General features: G+C 36.7%; 1 protein-coding gene across 1 annotated transcript; it reads left to right on the top strand.

Annotated features, from left to right (window-relative positions):
* The first annotated feature begins 889 nt into the window (after positions 1 to 889).
* On the top strand, positions 890 to 15,257 carry LOC149090320 (lysophosphatidylserine lipase ABHD12-like). Its single transcript, XM_089235851.1, has 3 exons — positions 890 to 1,806; positions 10,852 to 11,111; positions 13,706 to 15,257. Exons 2-3 carry the CDS (start codon positions 10,878 to 10,880, stop codon positions 14,573 to 14,575), a joined length of 1,104 nt encoding a protein of 367 aa, XP_089091977.1. The 5' UTR covers positions 890 to 1,806; positions 10,852 to 10,877; the 3' UTR covers positions 14,576 to 15,257.
* Positions 15,258 to 27,627: the final 12,370 nt, after the last annotated feature.

The following is a 27,627-nucleotide window of genomic DNA, read 5'->3' as shown; positions in this document are numbered from 1 at the left end:
TTTCCATCATTCAAAACCAAAAACGATTATTTTCTTAATTTTTGAATGAACTGAAACTTTAAAAAACAATGTTATTAAAATTTAGTGAAAAGTATTTACGAGTTATGAGGAGAATCCACTTACTTAATGTATAACAACTCGAGTAATGTTTTTATACATGACATAAGAAATTCATTCATGTTCAAAAAAATAATAATAATTTCACTATACCATTTGTTAAAGCATCATCAACGGCGTACATGATGAATTTTATCATTGCAAGCACGTGACCAGGTTTTCGTCATTATCACGTCACGTGTTATTCCAATTAGTTAAGATTATATCTCATTTCCTCTTCCGTTATAACGAAATAGACTTTTTAATGAAAAAAAAAAACATTTTCATGAGAACACGACGTATTTCTTTTATGAAACCTTGACCTTCTTTATTTTATACGATAAGCACAAAGACCGTATGGAAGTGTTTAACACAATAAATTCGAAGCGTTTTGTTAATATGAAAATATATATTTTTTGAGAGCCTGTCACTATAAAAAAAAGTGCTATAAAAAAATGCATTTTACTGTTTATATTCCATCTTGAACGAATCAACATGATTAGATAAGTGTTAGTAATTGATCTTGGTGCTGGGATTAATATTAAAGCACTCGCTGTATCTCAAGCCGAGTAATTTCGTTAATGACATGTTTCCTTATTGTTTCTCCCTCTCCCTCTACCCTGTTCGTCGTCATTATCAACATCATCAACTTAGACTTGGTAAGTAAGTACCTGAGGCACAGCTGATGGCGGCGAAATAAATGAAAGTGAAGTGAAAAAGATCGGAAAAAATTGTTGAATCAGTGGGATGTCGTTCCGCTCTCCGCTTCTCTTAAGATCTGGGATAGCAGGTCACTTCTAAAATCGAGGAAGAGAAGAACATTCTATACAAACGAACGCTTGCAGAAATGATTCAGTGAAAGTGGGCAGCAAGTTGGAAAAAAAAAAAAAGCACAAATCTATGCTGAAACAAACCTCTACGCTAATATTTCCATATTTCGCCATTTCGTTTCAGTTCATGTGAGACAGCTGATGTTTGGGATAATACGCGAGGACAGCCGGTGATGTCCTTCCGGAGATCAATACGAAAATCCTCAAAGTGTGAACATCATTTGGGAAAGTGATTTTAAGAGATTTTTTTTTCAATTTTTTTAATGAAAAATTTCGAGCAAGAAACCTCCGACGTTCTACGATACAATGATGACTTTTCCCAGCTTAAGAATATGGACATTTACAGAGAGACGTTTCTTTCCCAACGTCTATTCTACATTGAATCTAATTGAAGAATCCTGATTAGGAACCAACCTGGTGTGATTTATGCGGGATGAAAGACCGAGCTATAAGGAAATCATTCAAGAAAAGAAATTTTACTCATCATGGGAATATACCAATTTGTCTCCACAGTACAACATATTCTTTACGTGAATGTCTTCTCCAAGAAATGAATTTGACAGGATGCATCGCCAAGAAATTTCGACTTTATTATAGTGTCTGAGAACAAACACAACGGGTATCCGGAAGTTGTTGCTTTCCGACGTGATTGGTATTTCTGGTAATTAGGAAGAACAAAGCAATGCGTCCACGAGGATTTCCGGAATATATTCAGTTTTGAAAGAGGGATTTTGCTGGAATTCAAATGGATAATTTCCTTTGAAGAAGTCGACGACGATTATGCGCAGTATGAGAGTCGCATTTTCAAATTCATGTTGATTGGATCCAGAACTAACTCGTGGCGGAAATTGCGGAAACGTCGCTTCTAGAGCAAGAAGAGGTAATTTTAAACTTTCCTATTATTTGAATTTTGATTATCTAACTAAACCACTCTTACCACTCGACTCGTAAGTATAAGATGATCATAACCCTTGAACTGCTCCCATCGCTTATGGATGATGGCCTTAGTGGCCTACTCCCTATCATCCTATGACGATTTCGATTGATATTTTAGAAGAAATCTTAAAATGGCATGTAGATGGCATTGCGAATATACAGAGTGTTCCATAAATTCGTAAATGGTTTAAAAATTCATAAAAACTGAAGACATTGTTATATTTGAATGTGGTTTGTGAAAAAGTTATTCTCATAAAGGGGGGATTTTTTTTTTTGGTGCAGAAAACAAAAATTAATACACATTTTTATCGATGGAGGGCGCTGCATGTCAGTCCGGCAGGAGTGATTGAATCTAAACCTTTCTTCAACCTCTTCTGTATCTGAAACGTTTGTAAAGCTTTAGTCGGTGATTCGTGACTGAGGTGAAACAACTTCGCCAACAGTGCTTTATCCACCAATGTCAACGTCACAATGAAGACCTTATGTAAGAGCCAGTAACAGGAAAATTCAGAAACGAGCTGTAAATACACTTTACACTTTATAGGACTCTGATTTGCATATTTACAGTGATTTACTTTCATGCAGCAACCTCTATCAACATAAATTTGAACTAATTTTTTCTCCTTTCGTAGGAATAACTTTTTTTCGCAAACCACATTCAGATACACCAATTCCTTCGATTTTTATGAATTTTTAAACTATTTACTAATTTGTGGAACACTGTACAATATTGTTTTTGTCCTTTCATTATTTCCTCATTCTCTGACAAGTTCACTTGTACTGTATTCCTTCCCTTTTCTGAATTCTGTTCAATCTATGCAGTGTCTGTGAGTTTGATTTCCATCTATCATTCACAAATAAATAAATAAATAAAAAGTGAAGAAGGGAGAATTTTTTGCAGTTGCCCAGATAGAGAAGAATGTCTCCGACTGTTTGTGCGACAAAACGGTTAAAAACATAGACGTAAGATCACATTAGTAATTATATTACATCTATGGCCAACAAAAAAGAAAAACGGAACCTCAGGTGAGAATTTCAACATTAAAGGAAACGCGGGAGTTTTCTTCAGAAATAAATAAAGAAAACATTAATAAGGAAGGAAAAAACTATAATTGAAGGTGAAGAAGAGAGAATTAGGAAGGAGAAATCTTCCTGTGTTTTTTAAGGTGGAGAGGGTTTGTTAATGTTAAAAAAGTCCATCATCATTTCTCTCCCTAGTGAAGAACTGGTTTCGAACCACTCAAAGTAGGTTAGGGAATCTATTCTGGGATACCCGAGGGCTTTTAGGTCCGATTTCTCGTAGGAAATATACTTCTTGTTCCGTAATGTCGTCCGTCGCCAATGAATATGGATTTATAGGTTCACTCGATAAACACCAGGGATGAAAACTAAGGTAAGAGTGTATGTATGTGTTTGTATGTCTATGGTGATATCTATGTAATCCATTAACATTTTTTTTATCCACCAGTAACTAATACTTAACCAGTAGAAACACGAGGCTTTCAAGTTATTCTGGACTCGATTAATTGCGATTGTAATAGTCCATAGACGTAGGACTACCTGGAAAAGTTCGATGGCGCAGCCTCATCACTGATCGGAAGACATCAGGGAAAACAGCTAATTAAAATAAACGAGCGGATATTTCCTCATTAATAAAATAGTATAAATATAATAAATGTAAAATAATAATAAAATAAATAATAAATATTATAGTAATAAATGGAATAGCTTACCCCCAGTGTAGTAAATTCTAACACAATTGGCACGTTTAAAAAGAAATACGATTAACATTTTGGGGTAAATCGAGAAGCTACCCATACTTAGAATAAGACAACCATAAATACATTTTATGGGCATTGTGTGTATAGTATTTATCATGTATATATAATATATATAAACAGCAGGCAAAATGCCCAACGAGTTGGCTGAAAAAAAGATGCCCATAACAAGTATGGATGTCATATATTACTAAAATATAGCAACCCAATTAAAATACAATCACAAAAATTATAAACAATATATTATAGTGTTCTGTAGCATCTCGACTACAGAGAAAATTTACATGTTTCTTTACATTGATGAAAAGTAATTTAGTAGCTAAGTACAGTTGGCCCCCGCTTATCGGTCAACGGATAATCTGATAACCCGCTTATACTGATAAAATCCTATGGAACCAAAATTTCTCCTATAAAGTTAATCTTAAAGCTCCCCGCTCAATGTGATCATTTCTAAACCTTTTCCCCTGCTTAAATGAAACATTGGAATTCACTCAACAACTGTAAATACATATCAACCACTATATACATAATATTTTTATTGAATGAAGCACTCAAAACTTTAATAGAATATATCAACAGTTAAAATTTATGAAAAATCCAGAATTTTGTGCCCTTGTCGAAGTTATCTTCAGTACATTTGATTATTTTATTTTCGTTCTTTTCTTAGACCATAGACGACGCTGTTTTCAAATAAAAGAAGAAATCAAAAATCTGCACAAAAACCATGGCTTCATGCAATGTCTTAAAATTAGAAAAAAATTACGGGAAAAGAAAGAATTTCTGTTTATGAAGACGAGTGAAAGCTTTGAATGCAATAATAATAATAATAATTAAGAAAAAAAAACTAAAACTGAAATTGCCAAAGAGCATGGAATTTCTCAAGCTTGGATATCAAGCATTACAAAGAATGTGAATGAAATTGAAAAGATTTGCAAAAAGAACAGAAGCTTAATCAGAAAAAGGAGAGAAAGTCTAAATTTTTTTTCGACAGTGATGACTAATTTCTATTGCAATGATTTTATGCTGAAAAGCCAAAAATAGGCAAAATTGAGGCATAAATGAGGGATAAAAGCGTTTTCTGTTAACACAACGATGAAGCTCATCGCTAATTATACGATTTCAGGAATATGCAGGATGATTATAATTGAAATTCTCGTACTCATCCAAATACAGCAAATCTTTCAGGATATCTTAATGAGACAATAGGAGAGAGATTTATGCAGTAAAAAATAGTTTAATTTTTTACCACTAGGTGATGAAGTGTTGACGCTTTTTTATTGAATTTCCTTTTATTCCCCATGGTCCATATAGCGTATGTAATGGTCCATATAGCGTATGTATAGGGTGACCATACGCCCCGTATTTCCCGGGACAGTCCCGGTTTTTTTCCTTTTTTTGCCCGTCCCGACTTTTTGGCAAAAGTGTCCCGGGTTTTTCCGTTTTTTACATGACGACTACTTGGATTTTTTATTCTTTATTGAAGTCAAAGATTGGAATTATTTTTCAACTCATAAATTATATTATGATAATTACAATTATAAATAAGTGCATTAATCTTGGTGAACGTTTTATTTCGTGAACTAATTTTAATCCACTGCGATTTGCTGTAATGCTCAATTTCCCGCTATTACGATTTTTCCGTAATTTCAGCAATATCTGGCAACTTTCTTCACTTTTGGCGTCATTCTTGGCGATGTCCCATATTTGGAATCCCAATTTCCCGTGTTTCTCTCGAGGAAATATGGTCAGCCTACGTATGTACCAAGTTTCAATAGGATACGTTCTCCAGAACGGGAGCTACATAGATCTGATCCATGTCAGTATACTGACGGGCGCTACGTTGGTCTGCGCAGTGTCAGAATATTGAAACTACTCAGACCGATATAGCGCCCGTTCTGGTGGACGTATTCCAATGGAACTTAGTATATACGCTATATGGACCATGAGAAAGAAAGGAAATGAAATTTAAAAAAACCACCAACTTTCAACTTGGTGGTAAAAAATTGAACTATTTTTTATTGCATAAATCTCTCTCTCTCCCATTGTCTCATTAAAATATCTTGAAATTTTGGCTGTATTCGGATGAGGGAGCACGGGAACTTTAATTATAATCACCTTGTATATATAAAATTTCGGGAAGAAAAAAAATTCTTCACTGTGAGAAATCGAACCACCAACCTCTCACTGTCCAGGTAATTCGATTCCCCACAGAGGAATGTGACTTCTCTTGCCGAAATTATTTTCTTTTTGAATCCAGTCATTTCTACTTCTTGCGCTTTGTTTATGCTGTTTTCCCCCAACTTTTCTTCGCTTTTTGAACTTTTTTTTTTTTTTAAACCGAGCACAACTCAGGTATATCGCCATAGGCAATTTTCTACCTAGTGAGTTGTGCCGGAAGTGTAGTTGTGTGTACCTAACAGTCTGAGTGCGTATCTAGTGTTCTGTATGATTTTTCAGTGCTGCCATCTATATCTCAGAAGTGAAGTGATTGATGTGTCGTGACTGAATATTTGTACTGTTTGTTGGTCTGTTGCTCTCTGTGGCGAGACTTTTGCTTTTTGAACTAGAATATTTTACTAAATTGATTTTTTTTTTTTTTTTGCCTCAGAAGAGACCGGGCAACAGCTTCCTAATTGGGTTTTTGAGTACAAGGTGTCCGTATAAAAAGTTAATTTTTTATTTCAATAACTATACATCCCTTGGCAATATGAATGATAAATTTGAGGTCCACACGTTATTTGGATACTCTTTTCAATTGGAAGTATGTCTAGCATCAACGATTCGCCAATAATTTGCGGTGCGAATTGCTAGCTATGCAGCCTGTGTAAACTAATGCTGTCAAAAACTACAGGCGCAGTAGAGATTTTCCTTCCTCTAAATCCGCTAACTTCCACAACAATGAAATTTTACTCCGTTCAAAATAAACATATAAATAGAAACGCTCAGGGGATGGCCCAATATATTCATCAGGTGCATTTACTACCAAATGATAAATACTGCACCATATACTCAATAGCAGACCAAAAACTTCTTATGGACGAAACCATTCGTTTCTCTTTCTCCCGTTAAGTTCATTTTTCACTCGACCTCTAGGGCATCCTGCGAAGTTACCGACCATCGAAATAAATATATAAGAACTCTCTTTCACAAGTTATTTTTTTATATTTTCCAGCAACACAATTAACTTATTTATGAAATATTACGTGCCAATAACAAACGAAAATTCTTTGATTAATTGATTTTCAACGAAAAAAGAAACTTTTTTTTTAATGGACTACCAACGTCTTCAGGGTTTCGAACATTATTATTTTTCTCGATTTAAAAAAAAGTAAAGTTTTTTCCCGACGAATGTAATATTTTACGATTCTAAGTGTTTATGTGACAAGTGAACTTTTCTTCTTCCATTATTAATATTTGGATTGAAAAATACAGGGTGGACGAAAAGCCCCGGGCATTATAAAAACTAAAAACATCAACCAAAAGGGTGCAGTTTAAACTAAAATAAAGTACTTATCATATCCTAGAGAATTTTTTTTAATGAGTTACAGAATATTTGTTCAAATTACACTCATAGATGACGCTGTGTTAGTCTGAACTCGACATAACGCATAAGAGCAATACCTTCTAGAGCAGACGGTATTGATAAGAGGCGCGTATACTTTAGCGCGCAGATCCTGCAATGTAAGCATTTGCAATTGATTGTTCAGAGATTTGTACGGTGTTGTGAACGATTCTTGAGCTGTTTGAAAAAAAAACCGGACCCATCTGGAATCGGTTTTTTCAACGAACACAAAGGAAAGGAAAATGAAAGAAGTTTGTATACCCATGAACGAGCGAATTAGAACCGATGCAGGGGGTCATACCAAAGCCTTCTAGGTACCACAAGTCTATCTGGGACAGGGAATTCCAACGAAACGTTTCTCGCGGAACACTAGATATATATATAGTTATAAGGTGTTCCACGAAACCCTTGATGATGATGAGGCTGCGTAACGCAAACAAATATTTGAAGATTTATCGAAAAAAAAAGTCCGTACTGCCGTCTCAAAAGCATCATAGCCCATGGCAAAATGAAAGAGGGCTTAGCACTACCTGCAATAAAACATATTTGTTGTCATAAATCATTTGCCAAATCTTATCGTAGTAAATCATCCCTTTGCAATGAGCCTCGCATGGCCCTCACAAGGATGGGGGGGGGGGAAGCTGACAAGGTTCCAGCCCGGAGGGCAGAGATTCTCTCATCATCTTTTTGTTTTCCACACCACAAATTCATAATAGATATGCCCGTTATAACAATCTGACCTGGACGCCCACCCAGGATCTCAGCCTAGGATCCCTACTACAGGATGTAGAGACGATGGGTGCCCCGTAAAGTACACGTGGATTCTGCAATCCGAGCATTCCCACTTCTAGTGGATAAAAGTTTCCAAAAAGCGAATTAAGAGGTTTAACCATCACCCCACAGAAGGAAAGCTCCCGTACAAGAAATCCTACAGATTCTTCAACTGAAATAATCATGATGCAAATCATTGATTCATAGGGTGATCATACGAGTTGTCGGTGAATATCTCCGTGAAATGAAGCTTACATCTTCAATGGTTCAAGTGAGCACCACCCCATGGGTAGGCCTGGCATTAAATGTACCCTCTAATTCATTTATTTATATATTCGGATAGTGGGTGCATTCTCTTCTATTTCATCTGCACAGACGAAAATAAAATGCTACCTTATAGTTTATATAGGAAATTTTTTTCGCTCAACAAAAAACTTTGTATACAGTGAAGCATTCTCGGTCATTCTCAGACTCTTAACGTCCATATTTCGCAAACTTATTCACGCAAACGCACCTTCTAGAAAATATTGAAAACACAGTGGGTGTAACACATATAAAGGGTGTCCTGTAAGTAAGAATGTGGCCTTTATCTCATGAACCGTTCATCATAGAGGAATGATTTCAATTTCAAAAATGCTCAAAATGTATTCAAAAATCACCCTGTAACAGTTTTGAGAGTGAAAATACAGTGCGTCACAAAATAAAAAAATCTAAATTTTCATATGGTTTTCCTGTCCTCCAACTTCCAATCAAAAGCTGTTGTCTTGCCTCTTTGTCTCTTAAAAGAAAAAAGATGAATGTTTCTGAGTGCAATATTTGCCGAGATATTCCAATTCAGAATTCGGAGAAAAGTTGCGAAAGAACAGCATAAATGGAAGAAGGAAGCATTGTCCGCAAGTTTTTTCTGTTCTTCCCCAACTTTTCTCCGAGTTTCGAATTCAAATATCTCAGTGAATATTCCACTCTGAAGCATGGAATTTTTTGGTTCGGCTCAGAAGTGACAGGTTAACAACTTTCTAGTTGGATTTTTTGATTACAGGGGACACAGTATAAAAATTTAGATTTTTTATTTTGTGACGCACTGTATTTTCCCTTTCAAAACTGACACAGGGAAATTTTTGAACGCATTTTGAGTATTTTTAAAATTTGAATCATACTCCAACGACCAATAGTTCATGAGATAAAGGCCGTATCAGCACTTACAGGACACCCTGTATATTATTTTACACGTAAACCATCACTGAACAGGAACTACTGCTGTCACCTGTCAAATAAAAAATACAACTGTTGTGCTTCTTCGATTGGAATTGATGACCGGGTTTTGATTAGCATACCGTATTGAAAAACTCAATATAATATATTGACAAATACTTTCTGCGCAATAATATTAGTTGAATTGCCAAATTTGATTCGAAATTTTCACAGTTGCTGTTTGTGTGTGGTAAATTAAGATTAGTAAAATGGGGAGCGCAAGTCTTACTTCGCTCTTTCAAATTGCAATCATGTAGAATATATCCATAGACTCAGTTCTCTCTCTTGATTTTGGTACTATATCTCTTGGTTATCACGTTGTTGTAATCAACTGTTAAAATTTTGAAGTAAATTTAACGATTCAATTAATTATATTAGTCAAACAAATATTTATATCAACATCATATTATATTGACTTTTCTATGCGGCGCATTACTAAATATCGGTCATCAATTTTAACTGAAAAACTACAACAGCTTTCTTTTTTATTTGTTAGGTGACAGCAGTAGTTCCAGTTCACTGATGTTTCTTACATATAATATATATACAGGGTGATTACTTAATTCCCCTTGCAGCATTTTACTGGAAAACCGTTCATTCTAAAATCTAGAGGCATACTTCCAATTAGAGAAAAATATCCAAATAACGTGTAGAACTCAGATACGTCATTCATGTTGCAAGGGGTTGCATAGTTATCAAAATAAACAAATTAACTTTTTATAGAGACACTTTGTACTAAAAAAACCCCAAATTAGGAAGCTGTTGCCCTGTCTCTCCTGAGTCCAACAAAAGAAATTCCATGTTTGTAAGTGCAATATTCGCAGAGATATTTGAATCCAAAAATCGAAGGAAAGTTGGGGAAAAAGTGCATAAAAAAAACACTAACGGACAACGCCCCTTTCCCTGATTTATGCTGTTGTTTCAATCGCTGATATTTTTTTTAAAGACACTAGCTCGTTAAAATTTCAAAATAAAGAACAGCTTTGTGAGTATTAGTAATAAGTTTTCTTCTTTAAAAGCTTTCCGGATTCCCGGATTTTTGAGATCCGTGGCGTTTGATCATGCAAAACTTGCATGACACGGAACCCCAGGGTTCCGCAGAACACCAGTTGGGAACCCATGATCTAGGAAGCTTTGGTCGTACGTTACAAGATCGGTGCGCTAATGTATATACGCGTCTTAAAATACAACACAAATAGTGCATAATTAGTATTTCTGTCGATTTGCGTTGAATAAAACCACCTCATTTCAATATGAACATTTGTTGTTTCGACTGGATCTTAACCAGTTTCCCAAACTCTTTTGTTCTACCGCTCTTTCCTTCAGAAATTTTTTTGGATCTCATCCCCCCACCACCCCAACTATTTATATCACTTTTTATTTGTTATGTTGGAATTTTTGTGATACAGTGCCACCTGTGAGTGAAATTTTAATTTTTTTTAAATCTCTATAGGCCATGATAATTACTATAATGAAAACCACATTTTTTTAAGTCAATTGGTTGATATTAATTTTCAAAACATGTCCAGCACTTTTCACCCACCCTGTGTAACTCTTAAAAATCACAATACCAAGGATTTAATTCTTTTTGATTTTTGTATTTTGTGTGTGTCGTGACGACACACAGAGAAGCAAGGACCTTGCCTTCGAGGCATGGGTCAAGCAATGACGAAGACATTGGAGATCGAACCGCTGCTCTTCTTCCAACCGACAGCCAAAGTGAGGAAAAGAACTTGCTGGAAGGTCTTGCTGAGGAACCCCGTGGTAATTACTTCACTGGTAGCTTTTCTGTTGTTCTTCTACCTCGGGATACCTACGTGGTTCTACTTCTGCCCTTGGTTCAGGCGTCATTCGATTTTTCTACATCGCGTCGATTGGCCATTCCAGGTGAGGAAAATTAAATGCATTTTCATTGTAGTTCTCTAAGTGTGTTATGAAAGTTTATTGGACTTTGTAAATGTCAAATTTGCCATTTAAACGCTTTTAAAATAAAATACGTATGCACAAATGGTACATGAACAAAACTTGATAACAGAAGCGTAGAATTTTAGACTTGTGGGCGCACAACTTGAGTTTCCATGGTATTCTTCTGTATTAGATTTAGATTTCTGGAATAATTCTGGGGCTTCCCGAGTACCCGTACCACAGCCAATTCCGACGCCATCGATTTCAGAGCAACCGAAATAATTACCTGAAGACCTCACGTCTAATCAAATTAGATTATAAAAGATTAGCATACATGCCTCGATTGCGTAAATCTGTTCCGGTCCATAATAAGGCACAAGATGTAAGTACAGTACTATAAATCAGTATTCTTCAACCTCTAAGTACGAGCATTTCGCTGAATTCTTCATGCCACTACATGATTGGGAAACTGCATTGTAGTGGGGCGAGAAGGATGCGTTTGAGATTTCTATTCATGTCAGAAAAAACATTGTTCAGCCGCGTGCGTCAGCAATAAAAACCAAAATACAAACAAAGGAATCGAATATAAGTGAATATGCAGTGCTTTATATCTCAAAAACAACGCTGAGCCACGCATATAACAAATTTTAACAAAGAAGCAACGGATGTCCAGCTACTAAAAAAATTGTAATTTTCAATTTAAGATGTATTGAATAAAGTTCTGTTTGTATGGACCTTTAACCTTTTACCGTTAAGTATATATGTTACTCTAGAACTCCCGCTACCATCTACAAAAATATTTAATAAATTACACATAATCGTGGGTTGTTTCCAGCAAAATAACCTATTTCCCATCGGCTTCAAGTTCAACTACTGTATATTCATATTCAGCACATCAAAAGTAATGGCAGCAATTCTGCGGCAAACTTAAAAACATAATAACCGGTACCATGGCACATAAAATTTACACCAGTATGCAACATGAAAATGAACAATATACACAGCCAAATCCCGTTTTAACGAATCCCGTTATAGCAAAAATCTCGTTATAACGAACACTTTTCTAATCCCCCAGATAAGTTTACATAAGAGCAATGCAAAAACCCGGAATTTCTATGTAACGAAATTCCGTTTTGACGAATTGATTTCTCCGGTCTCTTAGAGTTCGTTACAACGGGATTCGACTGTATGTATGGCATAATACCAAAAATTCATGTTGCACACCGGTTTAAAAAAATAATTCTATTTACTTGTAGAATCGAAAAGTTCTGTTTTTGTTTAATAGGTGGCAGCAGGGTTCTTAAGTCAAAGCTGTTTCTCGCATGTTCATAACAGATTATAAATAGCTACCGTATTTTCTAAAAATATGGAACATACAAATAGTCACCAAGATAGGGAATTATTCTCCTGTTATTATCATTTTTTTCTCGCCAGTTCGCAAATTATTTCTCCCATTCATGACATTATCTCGCGAAATTGTTCACTTTATTTCATCGTCCGCAATTGGAAAAGCACTGCTCGAACTCTGTGTTTCTTAACCTTTTTTGTCCGTGACCCCCTTGTCTTACCCAGGGTCTTCGACCCTCATCCAGAAGCGAGATCCTTGCCTATTGAAACGATTTTTTCAGTAAATTTATACGGAACAAAAATTTTGTAAATAACATTGGGCTTCAGACCACTGGCTAGAATTTATTGAGCTTCCCCCTCTAGTCCGAATTTTATTCATGTTCAGAGCAGTCTCAAAATCGTGAGCTTTAGGCAAAGTGATGTGCTGGTAGTCCCATACTTAACTGGAAGTAGCACAGCCTACATATTTACCCCACTTATCTTCAAAATTAACATTGCACTGTACAAAACCTCATGGGGGTGAGGTCACTTATCGGCATGAGATCTCTCGGGCATGCACCCCCCCCCCCCCCCATAAGAGTGGGACTGACAGAGATGCAGCCTGGGGACCTGACATTATATTTTGTTTTTCCACACTATAAATTTAATATGAAGTGAAAAATCTAGGCAGGACATCTTCGAAAGACCCCCATCCTAGAGCACCCTGTTATAAAATATAAGAGGTTACAAAAACCTGGGGGACTTAAAATAACCCTGTTTCTATGTATGGTTTTGATGAATTCTGTGTAAGAGTACTCACATTTTTCCCCCACCATATTTCACTTGAAGCATATATGCTCAAACCATTATTCGAAGGGCCAATTGTGGCCCTTGGAGTAATCTGATGTTGCCCACGACCTCATACTTAGTTTTGTAAAAATGAACGAAGCAGCACATAACCAGATTCCTTAAGTGACCCTCGTCACATTACCAGACAGTTTAAGTGACCCGTGGCACATTTACGGATCATTTAAGCGGCCTGCGGCACATTCTTACCTCACTTAAGTGGCACACGGTGCATTTCCAGGTCATTTACGTGACCTGCAGTACATTTCCAAATCACGTGATTGTCCCGCGGCACATTTTCAAACCAATAAAGTGGACCCCTAAAGTGGGCATTGCTTTAAATGTTTATATATAGCTCCGGATTTTTTTTTCTTCTTGTCTCATTTCTTTTGTATCATTGACAGAATTTCGAAGATCCCGAATCCTTCGGTTTGACGCACTCCGCAAACTTCTATTTGGAATCATCGAAAGGTTCGAAATTGGGTGTTTGGCACATCCTACCGTCGTCGAGTCGGCGTCGCATCGTTCCAAGAAACTTCCGCGCCACGTCTAACTACTCGTTCTGTGACGACGAGCGCCCCATAGTCCTGTACCTGCACGGCAGCGCCGAGTCCAGGACAGCCGCGTACCGTCGTAGCCTGTACAAAGTGCTCTCGAACCCTCCCTTGGACTTTCACGTCATCGCGTTCGACTACCGCGGGTTCGGTGACTCGACTTACTTAACGCCAAGCGTGTCGACCTTGGTCGAAGACGTTACAGCGGTTTACCGTTGGATAAAGACTCGAGTGCCGCTCTCGAGAATATACGTCTGGGGACATTCGCTCGGATCCGGACTAGCGGTGAGGTTGGCGGAAGAGACAAGTCGACTAGGGTGTGATCCATCCGCGGTCATCCTCGAAGCTCCTTTCACCAGCGTTGCCGATGCGACCCGAACGTTCCCGCTGTCTTTCTTCCACAGGCGATTGCCACTCTTCGACGTGTTCTGTTCTCAGAGGACCAGGCACGATGACACGAACCTCGACAGTCTGGACCGGATAGGTAACGTGACGGCTCCTATGTTGATCCTACACGCTGCCGATGACAGCATGGTGTGGTCGGACCAAGGAAAGCGGTTGTGGCTGGAAGCCGTCGAACGGAGGCCATCAGGATCTCCTACACCAGTGTTTAAGGAGATCAGTGCTAAACATGGTTGCGGCCATCGCAATATTCACAAGGCTCCCGAACTACCTTACATTATCACGAGTTTCTTGAACGGTCGGAAAGTTACGATTTGAAATTTTTCTAATATTTATATTCTACTTTTTTATGCTCGACCACGTATGGGCCCACCCGGGCCTAAGGTGCATAGGAGGCCTCGTGATATCGAGATTTGCTATTGTGATTTTGAAGCTCATTTAGAATCAATGAAAAAGAAAGAAATATTTAAATTGAGTCAGATACATTCAGTTGCGTAGAGACCCCAGAACATCACTATTCCCGGTGGAGGACCGGGTGGACGACGGTGCCGTTTATAGACGGTCTTGTACTCGACATATCCTGATTTTTGAACATGAGGAAATACTGTACAACACTAGTGAGTGGTGATAGTCATTCATCATGTCCGTATTAATTTATATTAACAGTTCTGAGTCATTCGTCGTCAACTGCTCATGCTGTGGCACAGAATATGGTTCCAGAAAGTCTGTGCGTTGTAATTTATATTTGCTGTAATTTATATTCTGATGCAAAAGAGGAAGATGATGCTATTTCGGAGAAAGGATGCTATTAAGATTATGGTGCTCCTACATATGGAGGCCATAGGTATATATAGAGTAGGTGCGATAGGAGTGATCACTCCCTCCCGTTCAGTGAAAAAGGTTTATTATTAGCGATTGGGGGGGGGATAGCAAACCACTGCTCAACAACGTACACCGCTTACAACAACAACGTCCAATACAGTACAAGCAAACCTGTCAGAAAATAAAGAAATAATAAAAATAAAACTGGAATATATATATGTACTGTACCTATACATTATTTAAAAATTTTCAATCTTGAAAGAAAAAATTGTAATCATTCTCGGATGATTGAGTGCGCTACTACGCTGATCATCCGTGGATGATGATCTCTAGCTGAGGGCTGAAAAGCGAAATTTCAGCTCATAATTTTCTCGCTTATTTAATTAATGTTTTTAGAGAGGTATGTGAAGGGGCGTGTAAACTGAGGGGTGTGGGTTAAGGGTGCTATCGCCCAGGATGGTTAGTTTAGGGAATGAGTGGTCAAGAAAATTAAACTAAAAGGAAAAGAGGGCAAAATTCACAAAACCCACATGCGCCAGAACAAACATTTGCCTCCTCTGGATTATGTGCTGAGAGTCAGTGACGTCTTAACACATGGGCCTCAAGAGATGAAAAGCCTCTCAAAAATGAGATATAGTTGAAATTTTTTGAGGAGTATGCACGAAAATTTGTCTGGTAGGGCCTCAGAAAAGTCACTTGACCCGGGACCCATGGTAGGGTTACCAGATTTGAAAAATGAGAAGGAGGATGGCCACACACGCACCATTTTTAACGTCGCAACATTTTTCACAACACATGGCACCCCTTGGAGTCAGCATTGAGTGTTGTTTGCATCCCCGTTTCCTTTGTTTCTGGAAGAAACGAAATGAGTAGGATGAATAGCAACACTCTAGCTATGAACAGCTTGCTACGAATTGAATTGCTTCGACGTTTCGACAGTGCTAGACATTATGAATTGAAGCAGAGGAAATGAAAAAGACAGAACAATCCCTCACACTCGCTTATAATGAATAATTATTCTCACCATCATGTCAGTTTTATTTGCCTGAAGCATGGAGAGAGCTTCTGTTTCTCTACCCCCAGAAGGTTTTCTTTTCGAAGCGTTGCTTTTTTTCTTTTTTTGCCAGAAGCATAGGAATCAGAATTGAGTGTTGTTTGCATTAGAACAGCATATGCCCTGCTTAGGTTTGTGCATTCTGGGAATTTCTTCAGTGATTGATCAAAGCGTGTCAACGTGTGGAAAAAATCCTCAGAAAAAAGTAATAATAATAATTGCGGAAACATGAAAAGGAAGACAAAAGAGTGATTTTTCTAAAACGTAGAAGAGATGCTTGAAAATTTTTTTAAATTATTAAAAACAATGAAAAGTACACTTTTCATTGGAATTTTTGGGAACTAAAAGGATTAATGGGTGTCATAGAATTTTTTAAAATCTGCTTGCAATGAAATTTGATTTTTTTTTATTTTTCAAAAATGAAAATTTCAGAAATTTTAATCCGATTTTCTATTTCAAATATTTTTCCCCTGACCATGAACAGAAATACAACTTGAAAGTTAATTAATTGAACGTATACATTAATTACAAAGAAAAACATGCTGAATTGATGTCCAAGTTTTTGTAACTTCGAAAATATGTTATTTATGTAGCCAGTCATCATATACAACAGTGATGGTAACCTCTTCCAGCAAAATTTGCCTCAAAAATTTCCCTTTTCACTAAATATTTTTGGAAAATGTGCTGCCATCTAGCGGGGAAAATATGTAATCAAGTATTTTACAATAGAAAAGTATTGCACTGCATTAATTTCTTTATTTTTTTCAAAAAATTCTTTTGTTTATGAACTCTCAAAATTTCCCACAAATGCTAAGAAATTTCCCAGTTGGGCAAATTTTGGCCAATTTTTTCCACGAATATGGGAAATTTCCCACGAGTTACCATCACTGATATACAAAAAAATTGGGCAATTTGGTCATGAGACGGCCCTGCTCTGAGAGTGGATATTAGCATTGTTTTCCTAACAGTAAACGAAAAAAACCCAATGAAAAAAAAGGGGAAAATTAGTTTCGTAGTGCTGCCATCTATGAACGAATAAAATGAATAACTGATGTCAAATAAGAGGTCAAGGGAAAAATAGTTTGACAAAAAATAAATGATACTTTTTCGTAATAAAACTTGTTTATGTTTGAATTTTATTCAAATGAAACAAAAGGGGAAAAAAAGCATTCGCGCAACATATATATTTTTATCCGGACGGCAGGGCCGAAGGGTGCGGCCGTACCGTGCCGCTAAATTTTTGGGGCCACACACAAAAGGGGATAAAAATGTTTTGATTACATTTTGAGCCACTTCTTAGCAAAGCAATAGCTTAAAATTCAGTCCAAGTTAGAGATCCTCTAAGGTTGGGGGCCTGGGTAGATAATCGGTTTTCTAGCCCTGAGAGCCAAGGGCGTAGCGGGGGGGGGGGGGAACTTGAGGATCTGGTTCCCCCCCCCCGAAATGTGAGAAAATGACCGAAAAAAGTGAAAAAGATGGCTAAATATATTGGGGGGGGGGCAGTTTTTCTGCCCATGGGAACCAAATATATAGACCAACAGGGCGATTCCACAGTTCTTGCCGCATTTTACTGGTGAACATTGATCCTAGTTGGACGGGGCTCTGTATAATTAACTATATACTAAAATAAGAAATTAACTTTCTACACGGACACCCTGTACTCAAAAACCCAATTAGAAAGTTGCTCCTCTGTCCCTCCTAAGGCCAACAAAACAAAAATTCCATATTTCTAAGTGAAGTATTTGCTGAGATATTTTATACTCACACAAAAAATCACTGAAACGATGGGAACGAACAGCATAACTAACGGACACAACGCTTTTTTCCATAATTTATGCTGTTCCCCCCCCTCCCTTTCCTCCGATTTTGAATTCTAATATCTCTAACTAATCACTCTGTATATTTGTGAATATAAGTAAAAGGAGCAAGACAGTGCCGTCTTAACGCATGGGCCCACCCGGACACGGCCCGGGGGCCTCAAGAGAAGAGGGGCCTCATAAAAATGACAACTAATTGAAATTTTCGAGAATTTTCCAGGTAAGGGCCTCAGAAAAATCAGTTGGCCCGGGGGCCCATAACGCTCTTAAGACGGCCCTGGGGCAAAATAAGATCAAGACGACTAAATTTTCATTATTTTCTTTTCACAGTCCTTTTAAAAGTTTGCAGGGTTACCCAGGTCGTTTTTCTGGTGCGGCTTATAAGCCAGCAGGGTGTGAAAAAGATGGTGCCCCTGGATGGATTTGCGCGAAAGAACATTTTCTCTGAGAGTTTCTACTTTTTTTCCCCTTTTACGCATTTAGACAGCGACGTATCTACAAGAGAACTAAGCGGAATTTAACGGTAGCTAAGCGAATTAAAAACACATATACTGTAATTATTAGAGCCCAAATTATACGCAAATACATATGCGCATATGCATTTGCATATTTTAGCTTTTTTTTAGCATTAATGCGTATATAAGTGCATGCTTTATGAAGGTTTATTTAAGCTCACTCAATCTTTTTTTTATAAATTTCAAATAAATATTGTTCATAATATTTTCATAACATCGGTTTTTTTCCCCCGCAGGTGGTGAAATTTAGGGAATTTAGGGGAATTAATACATATTTATAAAGTAATTTAGGAATATTAACCGTTTTATTGTAAGGCTATTTCTAGAGAAATGTCAAAGTGTTAAATTTTTTTTAGAAATAGTGCCGAAATTCTTTTGTTACTGGTATTTTCGTTATGGAGCAGCCACAACAAAGTGAGAATCAAAACATGCTTGAATATAAAAAATGTGTAGAAGTTATATATATATATGTGTGTGTGTATGCCACATATACATACATGTATGTATATGTATATATATATATATATATATATATATATATATATATATATATATATATATACATATATATATATGTGTGTGTATATATATATGAGGGGATGTTTTTTGTAAATGAATAGGCATCCTACATATGCACTAAGAAATAGAAATGATTTTTTAATGCATATTTTCCTCATTTTTTTCGACATACTTCGGAGAATTTTTGATGTTTTCAAGATTTCCACAACATATTCTGAGGTGTTTAATGCATATTTTGTATATTTTTGCATATTTTTAGAGCATATTTTGCCACTTTTTTAGTGCATATAATCTGGACTCTAGTAATTATACTCTTACACTTTATTAATAAACATTCGCTATCAGTGCGTATCGTGGTAATCAAAAAAATTTAGATTTTGGCATAGAGATTTTGTAGAGATATTTAGATAATCACTCAACTGTCTTGAGGTCCAGCGTAGAAAGGCAGTGCTAACCATCTAAACGAGTGGGCCCAGTAGGGGCGCGGGCTTAGATCAAATAGGGACTTAAAGCATTGAGGATATTTTTATTCATCTTGGATTTCTTTTACTTCTTCCTTCAATATTTCATCCTAGTTTGCTATTGGCAATTCGTTTCATTGTTTTACCTCCAAAGTACTTTTTAATAAGAGTTGAAAAAGTTTGTCCGAAAAAAATGCTTGGCCCCCCCCCCCCCCCCACCAACCCAGACCTGCGGACTTGAAACGTCCTTGATCCAGTGAAATACATAGAGATTTATCTCTACGTTCAATATCAGAAAATGTGCGTATGTTGAAAGAAAAACAGGAAATATTTCATTCCGCGTAAGAGTTTCTCTTTATTACAATGTTTTTGTTGAGATATAAACGACTGATATCTTAAACGTGTGGAGATTTCGCAGAATCGGCAACGATGCCACAGATAACAGTCTTCTAACTCAACGTACATACACCATTAAAAAAAATATATCAAAACCTGGTTTTAGTTTCCGGATCTTGGAACTCGAATCGTATATCCTCCCAATGCTGTCTTTTCTTCAAACAGCCTTCGCATATATATAAGGTCATTTAATTTACCATTTCTAATGAGATGGAACCCCGGATCATTCATTATGAATGTGTATTATTAAGCGAGATGAATTGCATATTACTAGAGATATGTAAATTTCGCAAATAAAAAATCCAAATTTCGCAAATAAATATCAGATTGTGGAAATTTTGCGTTCATTCGCAAAAAAACTAAATAAAAAATTGTGTTCATTCGCAAAAAGATCCAAATAAAAAATTACGTTCATTTACAAAAGAATCCAAGTAAAAATATTGCATTCATCAGCGAAAATATTTCTCAAATTAAAAACTGCATTCATTGGCGGAAAAAATTTCATATAAAAAAAATTGTATTCAATCATCAAAAATATTTTCAAATGAAAAATTTTGCATTCATCCACAAAATTATTTCTCCAAAAATTTTGCATTCATTCGCAAAAAAATCCAGATAAAAAAAACACATTTCATTCGCAAAAAATTTAAATAAAAATTTTTCATGCATCCGCGAAAATATTTTTCAAATTAAAAACTGCCGTCGTTTGCAAAAAAATTCAAATAAAAAATGTGTATTCATCTGCAAAAATATTTTTCGAATGAAAAATTTTTGCATTCATCCGCAAAAAAAATTGTATTCATCATCAAAAATATTTTTCAAATGAAAAAAAATTTCATTCATTCACAAAAACAAACTAAAATAACTGGAGAAACTGGAGAAACCGCGAGACACAAACTAAACTAACGACACATTTTTTTCTATAGTTCAATTACGAAACCAAGTATTAAACTAGTATTGTACTGTTCCTGAATTCAAGTGCTCAGCAAAAATTACCAGTATCTATTTTCGCTTCAAAAACTAAATTATTAAGATTTTGCGGAAAAGTTGTAGAACAAATTTTCGCATTTATTTCATCAAAAATGGCAAATTTCTATAGCATCTATTTCGTAAATACGAAAATTATGTATCATTACATATTACAGATCGCATACATCGACACTGAATGATGATCTTATAAATTTATACTTGAATACGCGACGCAGTCTCAGTTGAAGGCCTCGAGACAGTCACATTTGTCTCCTCATCAGAGATCCGCATAAAGAAACGGAGACGTCTGAAACCAGATGGTATTCGCGCACGTGCTTCTTTTTTTTCCCCAAGAACGCGTGAAGGATATCGATTGACGGCAATAAATCCATATAAACTAGCATACACGCAGTATAGGACGCCGAACATTCTGCAGAGAAATTCTTTTTGCCGCTCAATGTGCTAATGTGAGTTAGAACAAAGGACGGAGGAGAAAAATGATAGTGAGAAGCGTGACTTCTATTGTGTGCAGCCACAAATTTCCACTGAACAATCAGCAAAAAAAGGGCATATTTATGTATATTCTTGTCTTTTTTCTCCTTTGGGGGGGGGGGGACTGCACATTAACACAACGAGACAATTATTACAGTCGGGAATTCCGTTTTAACGAACACTTTTCGTTAAAACCATAGACTAAAGATATAATAGACCGAGCACGCTATTCATAAAACTTGTCGAACGTGAAGAAAAGATGAGCAGTATTGTCGTGGAAGAACAGGTTCTGCGCTATTACATTTGGCTCGTTTTCGCAGAACATAGTGATTTCGTGTTAATGCTAGGATGTTGCTGTAACGAAATTTGACTCGATCAAGTTGAAAACTTTCCTTCATTTTTTCAATGAATTTCATTCATTCTTTTGTAAAATATTTAGGGAATGAGGGATTCGAAAAAAAAATCAATTCTATATAATATAAACAAATATTGAAAAACGAAATTGTTTTATTCTCCAAAAGGCCTAATAATTTAAGACTTTTGAGTTTTTAATTCCTATTATATATATATAACCTATCTCTTATATATACAGTCTATTTCATTTATATTTTTAAATATTCTCTTCTCATTCACTTTGTCACTTTTAATTTCGAAAATTTATTTTAACTAGGGATTATTAAAACATAAAAATTATCTTCCAAGAACATTAAAATTACTTTAATCATACATTTATTTTGAGTATATAATTATAATGCATCATATTATGTTATGTAATGTAACTCATTCACACTCATACCATATTCAGCCATGAAATATTTAAATAATAAGTAAAAGTTTCATTTCCAACATTCTTGAAAAACCTTTTATAACCTTATCCCACAAAAATGTAAACACTTACATAATATTTCAGGAATAAAATGAATTTTTCAAGAAAATTGCAATCCCTCATCGTCAGTACTTTTCTAAATTATAAGAAATGAAATTTCGTGTAGCGTACATATGTAATAATTTAGAGTACGTAAATCCGGAGTGTGAGGATCCGGGTTCGAACCCCACAGTGGTGGTCGGCTGAAGTTGGTTTTCTGTGGTTCCCAACTTCAAGGCGCAAATGCGAGCCGATCTCCCCGTTAAAAAGTCTCGCCACAGAGAGCAACAGTCCTACAACGATAAATCATTCAACCATAACACTTCACTCATAGTTAGTAAAACTGGGGGCAGATGACAGCACTACACATAACAAGCATTACACAGAAACAAACTTTACGTCAGGTTGCACTACACGTACACGCACATTCCCGCATGTACCGATTCGTTGGGGGGTTCCGCGGGGGGGGTGCATGTGTGGTGTAGCAGTAGTAGGTAGGGGCTCGGGGATCCATGATGTTCTTAAGTCAGCCACCTCGTTGGGCAATTTGCCTGTTGTGGCGTTGTATTTGTATTTGTATTTGTATGTTACATGTGACATATGTGTAACCTCTTCGCTCCAGAAGTATACATATGTGAATCTTCATTTTTTTTTAGGCATTAAGTAGTTTTTAAAATGATTCTTTTTTCAAGTTAACATCTGAGGTACACATAGTGACTTCAGATCTTAACTCAGATGGTCCTAATAAAGATATTGACTGAAAATTAATTAATCAATTAATTAATTGATTTTTGTTGTTTGAGGGCAATTTCACATACGACAAACACAAATTAATCAATAAAAAAAATTTCTTTTCTGTAATAGTTTTATCTCAGGCGTGAAGAGAGGTAAAAATACTATTTTTAGAGGTAGTTATACATTTTTATGCAAAACTGCAATTGTCTAGAGGGTGCATTTTCATTACATTCTATTTAAATAAAATATTTGCCATAAATTCCCCATTCTGAAAAGCATATTTTCTTCAAGTTGAGCGAAACTCGAATAAACTCACTAGCTCGCCAAATTTCGCCAAATCTTGCGGAGACGTATATTTCAGTTAAAAGTTAATAAAACTCATTACTTCAATCATTTATTGCCAAAAATTCTATTAAAACATTTAAAAATGGCTCATGACATTTGAATTTTACCAAAACTTGGAACTTTAATTGAATTAAATCCAAAATAGAATCGTTAAAAACTGAGACTACGTCAGAAATCCATTGAATCGTCAATTTAATATTCCAATTTTTAATTTATAAGAAGGGGAATAAGCAAAAAAGTATTCCCTTGTGAAAGGATACTGGTCCCCCTTTCCTAAACCGTTCAGAACATCCGAAAGCTGCGCAAGTGTTGACCATTCTAATCAAAACTAAGACAGCGCGTGTAGATCGCCATACGAATAGCCATAAGGAAAGCATTGAAAGTGAGATTCCCTGACCAGCCTTTTGACCGGAGTCACGTGACTCCGGATCTTTGCTTCACATTGTAACCCCTCGCGCGCGCTCTATATTATTCTTACTCTGTGGTTAAAACGGATCCCCCAGATAAGTTTACATAAAAACAACGCAAAAAAAAAACAACAACCTGGAATTCCTTTTTTGTAACGAAATGATTTCACAGGTTTCTTGGAGTTCGTTGTAACGGGATTCGACTGTATTTATTATTTTGTTAATGTTGTTTTATGACAGTGTCACCTTCCTTTGTCCCAACATTGAAGGTTTCTTAATATCTGCAATGCCTCTCAAAATCTTTCCGAGTTTGTATCTGCGAGGCTTCTGATTGAAATACATGCAGCATACAGGGTTATGCAGCAGGTAGACAGGGTTAGCGAGAAATAAGTTCCCCCCCACGTTGAGCTTATATAGTAATATACGCTCGATGCTCGAAATTCCCCATTTCAGAGAGCTCTAGAGTGCTTTTTACTGCTCCAAATGAGACAAAAAATTGGTACTACAAATAATTCAAATGATACTCTTGTCATTTAATAAATAAAAAATATTACAAAATCTGTCGATAGGTGGCACTGGAGCAAACATGTATATATTTAGTATGCTTACACACACTTAAAGGGTACAGAACTGGCACGGTTTAAGGCAGCACCCATACTACTACTAAACCGAACATGCACTTCGTACACATTCCTCTGCAGAATTTCTAACAAATCGTACATGTCGGAACGTGTTGTGTGAGTGTATGCATGGCCTTAAAATATGTATGTTTGCCAAGTGTTGCTTGTTTCGTGTACTTGCTAGTGCTGCATCTGTGTTCCATATTTTGGATGCTAAGTATTTCAATTTTAGTGTCCTGTCAGAATCGTGTTGTAGGACTGCCTGCTGCTATCTGAGAAGACTTTTATAAATGGGAGACCGGCTCGCATGCCTTGAATTTGGACATTCTTATCTATGGGGTGTTGTTTCAGGCCGATGGTCGGGGAGGGGGTGGGGGAGGACTTATTGTGTAAGGTGGTTGGATCACTTACCGTATTTTACGAAACAAACCAATTTTTCCCATAGTATTCCACACTCGGGGTGGGGAGAAGATTCTTAAGAGAATCGTGAGCCCTCGGGAAAAGTGATATTGCTGGGACGACTCAAATGAACACCCAATGATTCACAATGATTCGCATCACGATTATTTCAATTAAATTATATGTCAGAGTTCTTGTGTGAAATATTTTCTTGTGGTGATGGTTATAGTCAAAATTCTTGGTTCATGATATGCCTCCCAATAGGCTGACAAGGCTTATGTGTCAACGCATCGACTTTGAGGCTGTCTTTAAGAGCATCATGGGCATCCCAGGCAAGTCATGTTCAGGTGTACCTATCTGGTTGAGGTTCAAAGCCTACCAATTTACATATTTTCCTCTTGAAAAAATCATATATCTTTCTGCCGGTGCTCAAATAATCAGGAGACCCTTCTATACATCCAAAGCCCCCCCCCCCCCCCCGTAGGGCCCGTGCGTTAAAAAAGCACTGGGAGTCCTCGCTTATTAAAGTTTTCAAAGATCAAAGAAAATACCTTTTAGAGTAGTTCAGATATAGTCATTGGATATACTGCAAAACAAGGGGAAAGATTTTGCATACGTCGGCCTGCTATATCCAATGGTTACAGGTGAAAATCACGATTTCAGTGACGTCAAAGCTTCTCGTGGAGGCTTTCTGCTATAGAAAAATTTTGATTGAGTGAAAAGATCCGTAAAAAAAAAAAATCTTCTTCTCTCTCAGTCATAGGTGGAGATAGACTTGGAAGTCTGGGGGGGGGGGGGAGGGCAAGGTCGCTATTGCTGGGGGGGGGGGCACGATGATGATGTCAATTCACATATACACATTAGATCAGTCGACTCCACCTTTGACGCTGGGAGAGCAATACCCCCACCGTCCCCTCCCCCGTATCCCCGCCTATGCTATCAGTGTTCCTCAACCGCCGGGCCCTGACATCAGTCAAACCGGGCCGTGAATAGCTCACCGATTCATTTTTACCCCATTAGGCGTGCGAATGACCGGGCCTTCCACTCACATAAAAGAAATCAACCGGGCCGCGGGCTTCCAAAGGTTGAGAACCACTGCTCTAGAGATAGGCGGCACTTTTTGGAAGTACAAAAAAGGAGGTGTGTTGAGATGAATTGTGCATTAAATAGCAAAGAGTGGAATATCATTTCAACACTGAAAAGCACTGTACCTACTTACGCTTATTTATCCAGTCTCACTTTCCCTTCAAAATTATTTCTATGTGTAAAAATTTGGGAGAATGAAAACACACCGCTGACGATAAATCCGTCACAAAAAATGCCGCCCTGTAATCATGCCGCCCTAGGCAACTGCCTCGTCACCTCATGCCTGGCGCTGGCCCTGATGAGGTGCCAGGTTGGACCCATGCGTTAAAACAGCACTGGGGATGGGCCCCCGGATCCACGCCTGGCATGAAATTCGGTAACTTTTTAAAAGTGAGGAGAAAAAAAAGGACAATTTCAGGGTGATGATAATTGTTTCATCAATAAGATTAAGCAGAGTCTTTTTTTTTACAAGTCGATTTTTGTGACGCATTCTAAGTTTATCTGGAATTCTGATCTTGTCTCTCAATAAGTTTTTTTCCCCCCTCTAAGAAGCAGTTTCAGGCAGTTTGTTTGCAAACATGATCAGCAAATTTTCGTCCTCGAGCACATTTACGTGGAGAGAGGAGAGTAAAAAAGCAATAGAAAGAAAAAAGTCTAGTATGTATATGTACCTCTATGCTTATTATCTCTCATCTTTCACAAACTTCCTGGCACCAAATACAGCTTTAGATATGACCACGAGGAAAGAATCCATGTGAAGTACATATACATGTAAAAAAAAGGAAGGTTAGAAAACAAACAATAGCTGCGTCAGCCAGACATCGGTAGCAACAACACTTGGATTTGCACGCGTAATCTACTGATATATTTTGTCGTGATGATGGATTGGGAGAAGAAAAAAATAATAATTGAGAGCAACTTTTTTTTATTAGCTGGATATTTCGAACGACTGATCATCTTTTCGAGGCAACGAAGAATAAGACAGAGCCACTCTTAGGGGGTGTGCGACAGGTGCGGCAGCACAGGGCCCCGCACTCACAGCAATATAAACGAAAAAATATGAGGGGAGGGATCGGCAACCCCACCAAAAAACATTATTACAGAATGTACGGAATACTGTAAAATATGTGTTCAAAATATGGACACACAATTAGATGTAATCCACACACAAAAGGGTAAATAAACACAAAAATTAATGAAAACTCGAAATTTATGAAAGAAAGAATTCCAGAATTAATGAAAATTAGAATTCGTAAAAGAAACAATTCCATAATTCATGAAAGAAATAATTCTAGAATTCGTGAAAGAAATAATTTCAGAATTAATGAAAAAATAATTCCAGAATTCATGAAAAAAGTAATTCCAGAATTCATGAAAAAAGTAATTCCAGAATTAATGAAAATTAGAATTCGTGAAAGAAATAATTTCAGAATTCATGAAAGAAATAATTTCAGAATTCATAAAAAAAATAATTCTAGAATTCATGAAAAAAAAAATTCTAGAATTCATGAAAAAAAATAATTCTAGAATTCATGTAAAAAATAATTCCAGAATCAGTGCAAGAAATTTATAGAAGAAATAATTACAGAATTCGTGAAAGAGAAATTCATGAGAAAAATACATTGTCCCGCTTAAAAGGGATAAAATCATCTGGCACCAAAATTTCTCCATTGTTAAAGTTCCCCGCTTGCTATGATACATAATTTCGACTTTTCCCCGCTTAATCGAATATTACGCTTTACACGTCAACTGCTAATACACTCAGGGACGGGCTTAACCATTTTGAGGCCCGGTGCGAAAACAGCTGCTTTACGGCCCTCCGAAATTGTTTTTCAAGATCCTTGAGAGGGCTGAAATAAGACTCAGCC

Source organism: Pholcus phalangioides, unplaced genomic scaffold (genome assembly GCF_987345545.1).
Source record: "Pholcus phalangioides strain wild (caught in Gottingen) unplaced genomic scaffold, Ppha-v1.0 ptg000001l_1, whole genome shotgun sequence".
In the NCBI taxonomy this organism is placed as follows: domain Eukaryota; kingdom Metazoa; phylum Arthropoda; class Arachnida; order Araneae; family Pholcidae; genus Pholcus; species Pholcus phalangioides.
This window is presented reverse-complemented; position numbering and strand designations above follow the sequence as displayed.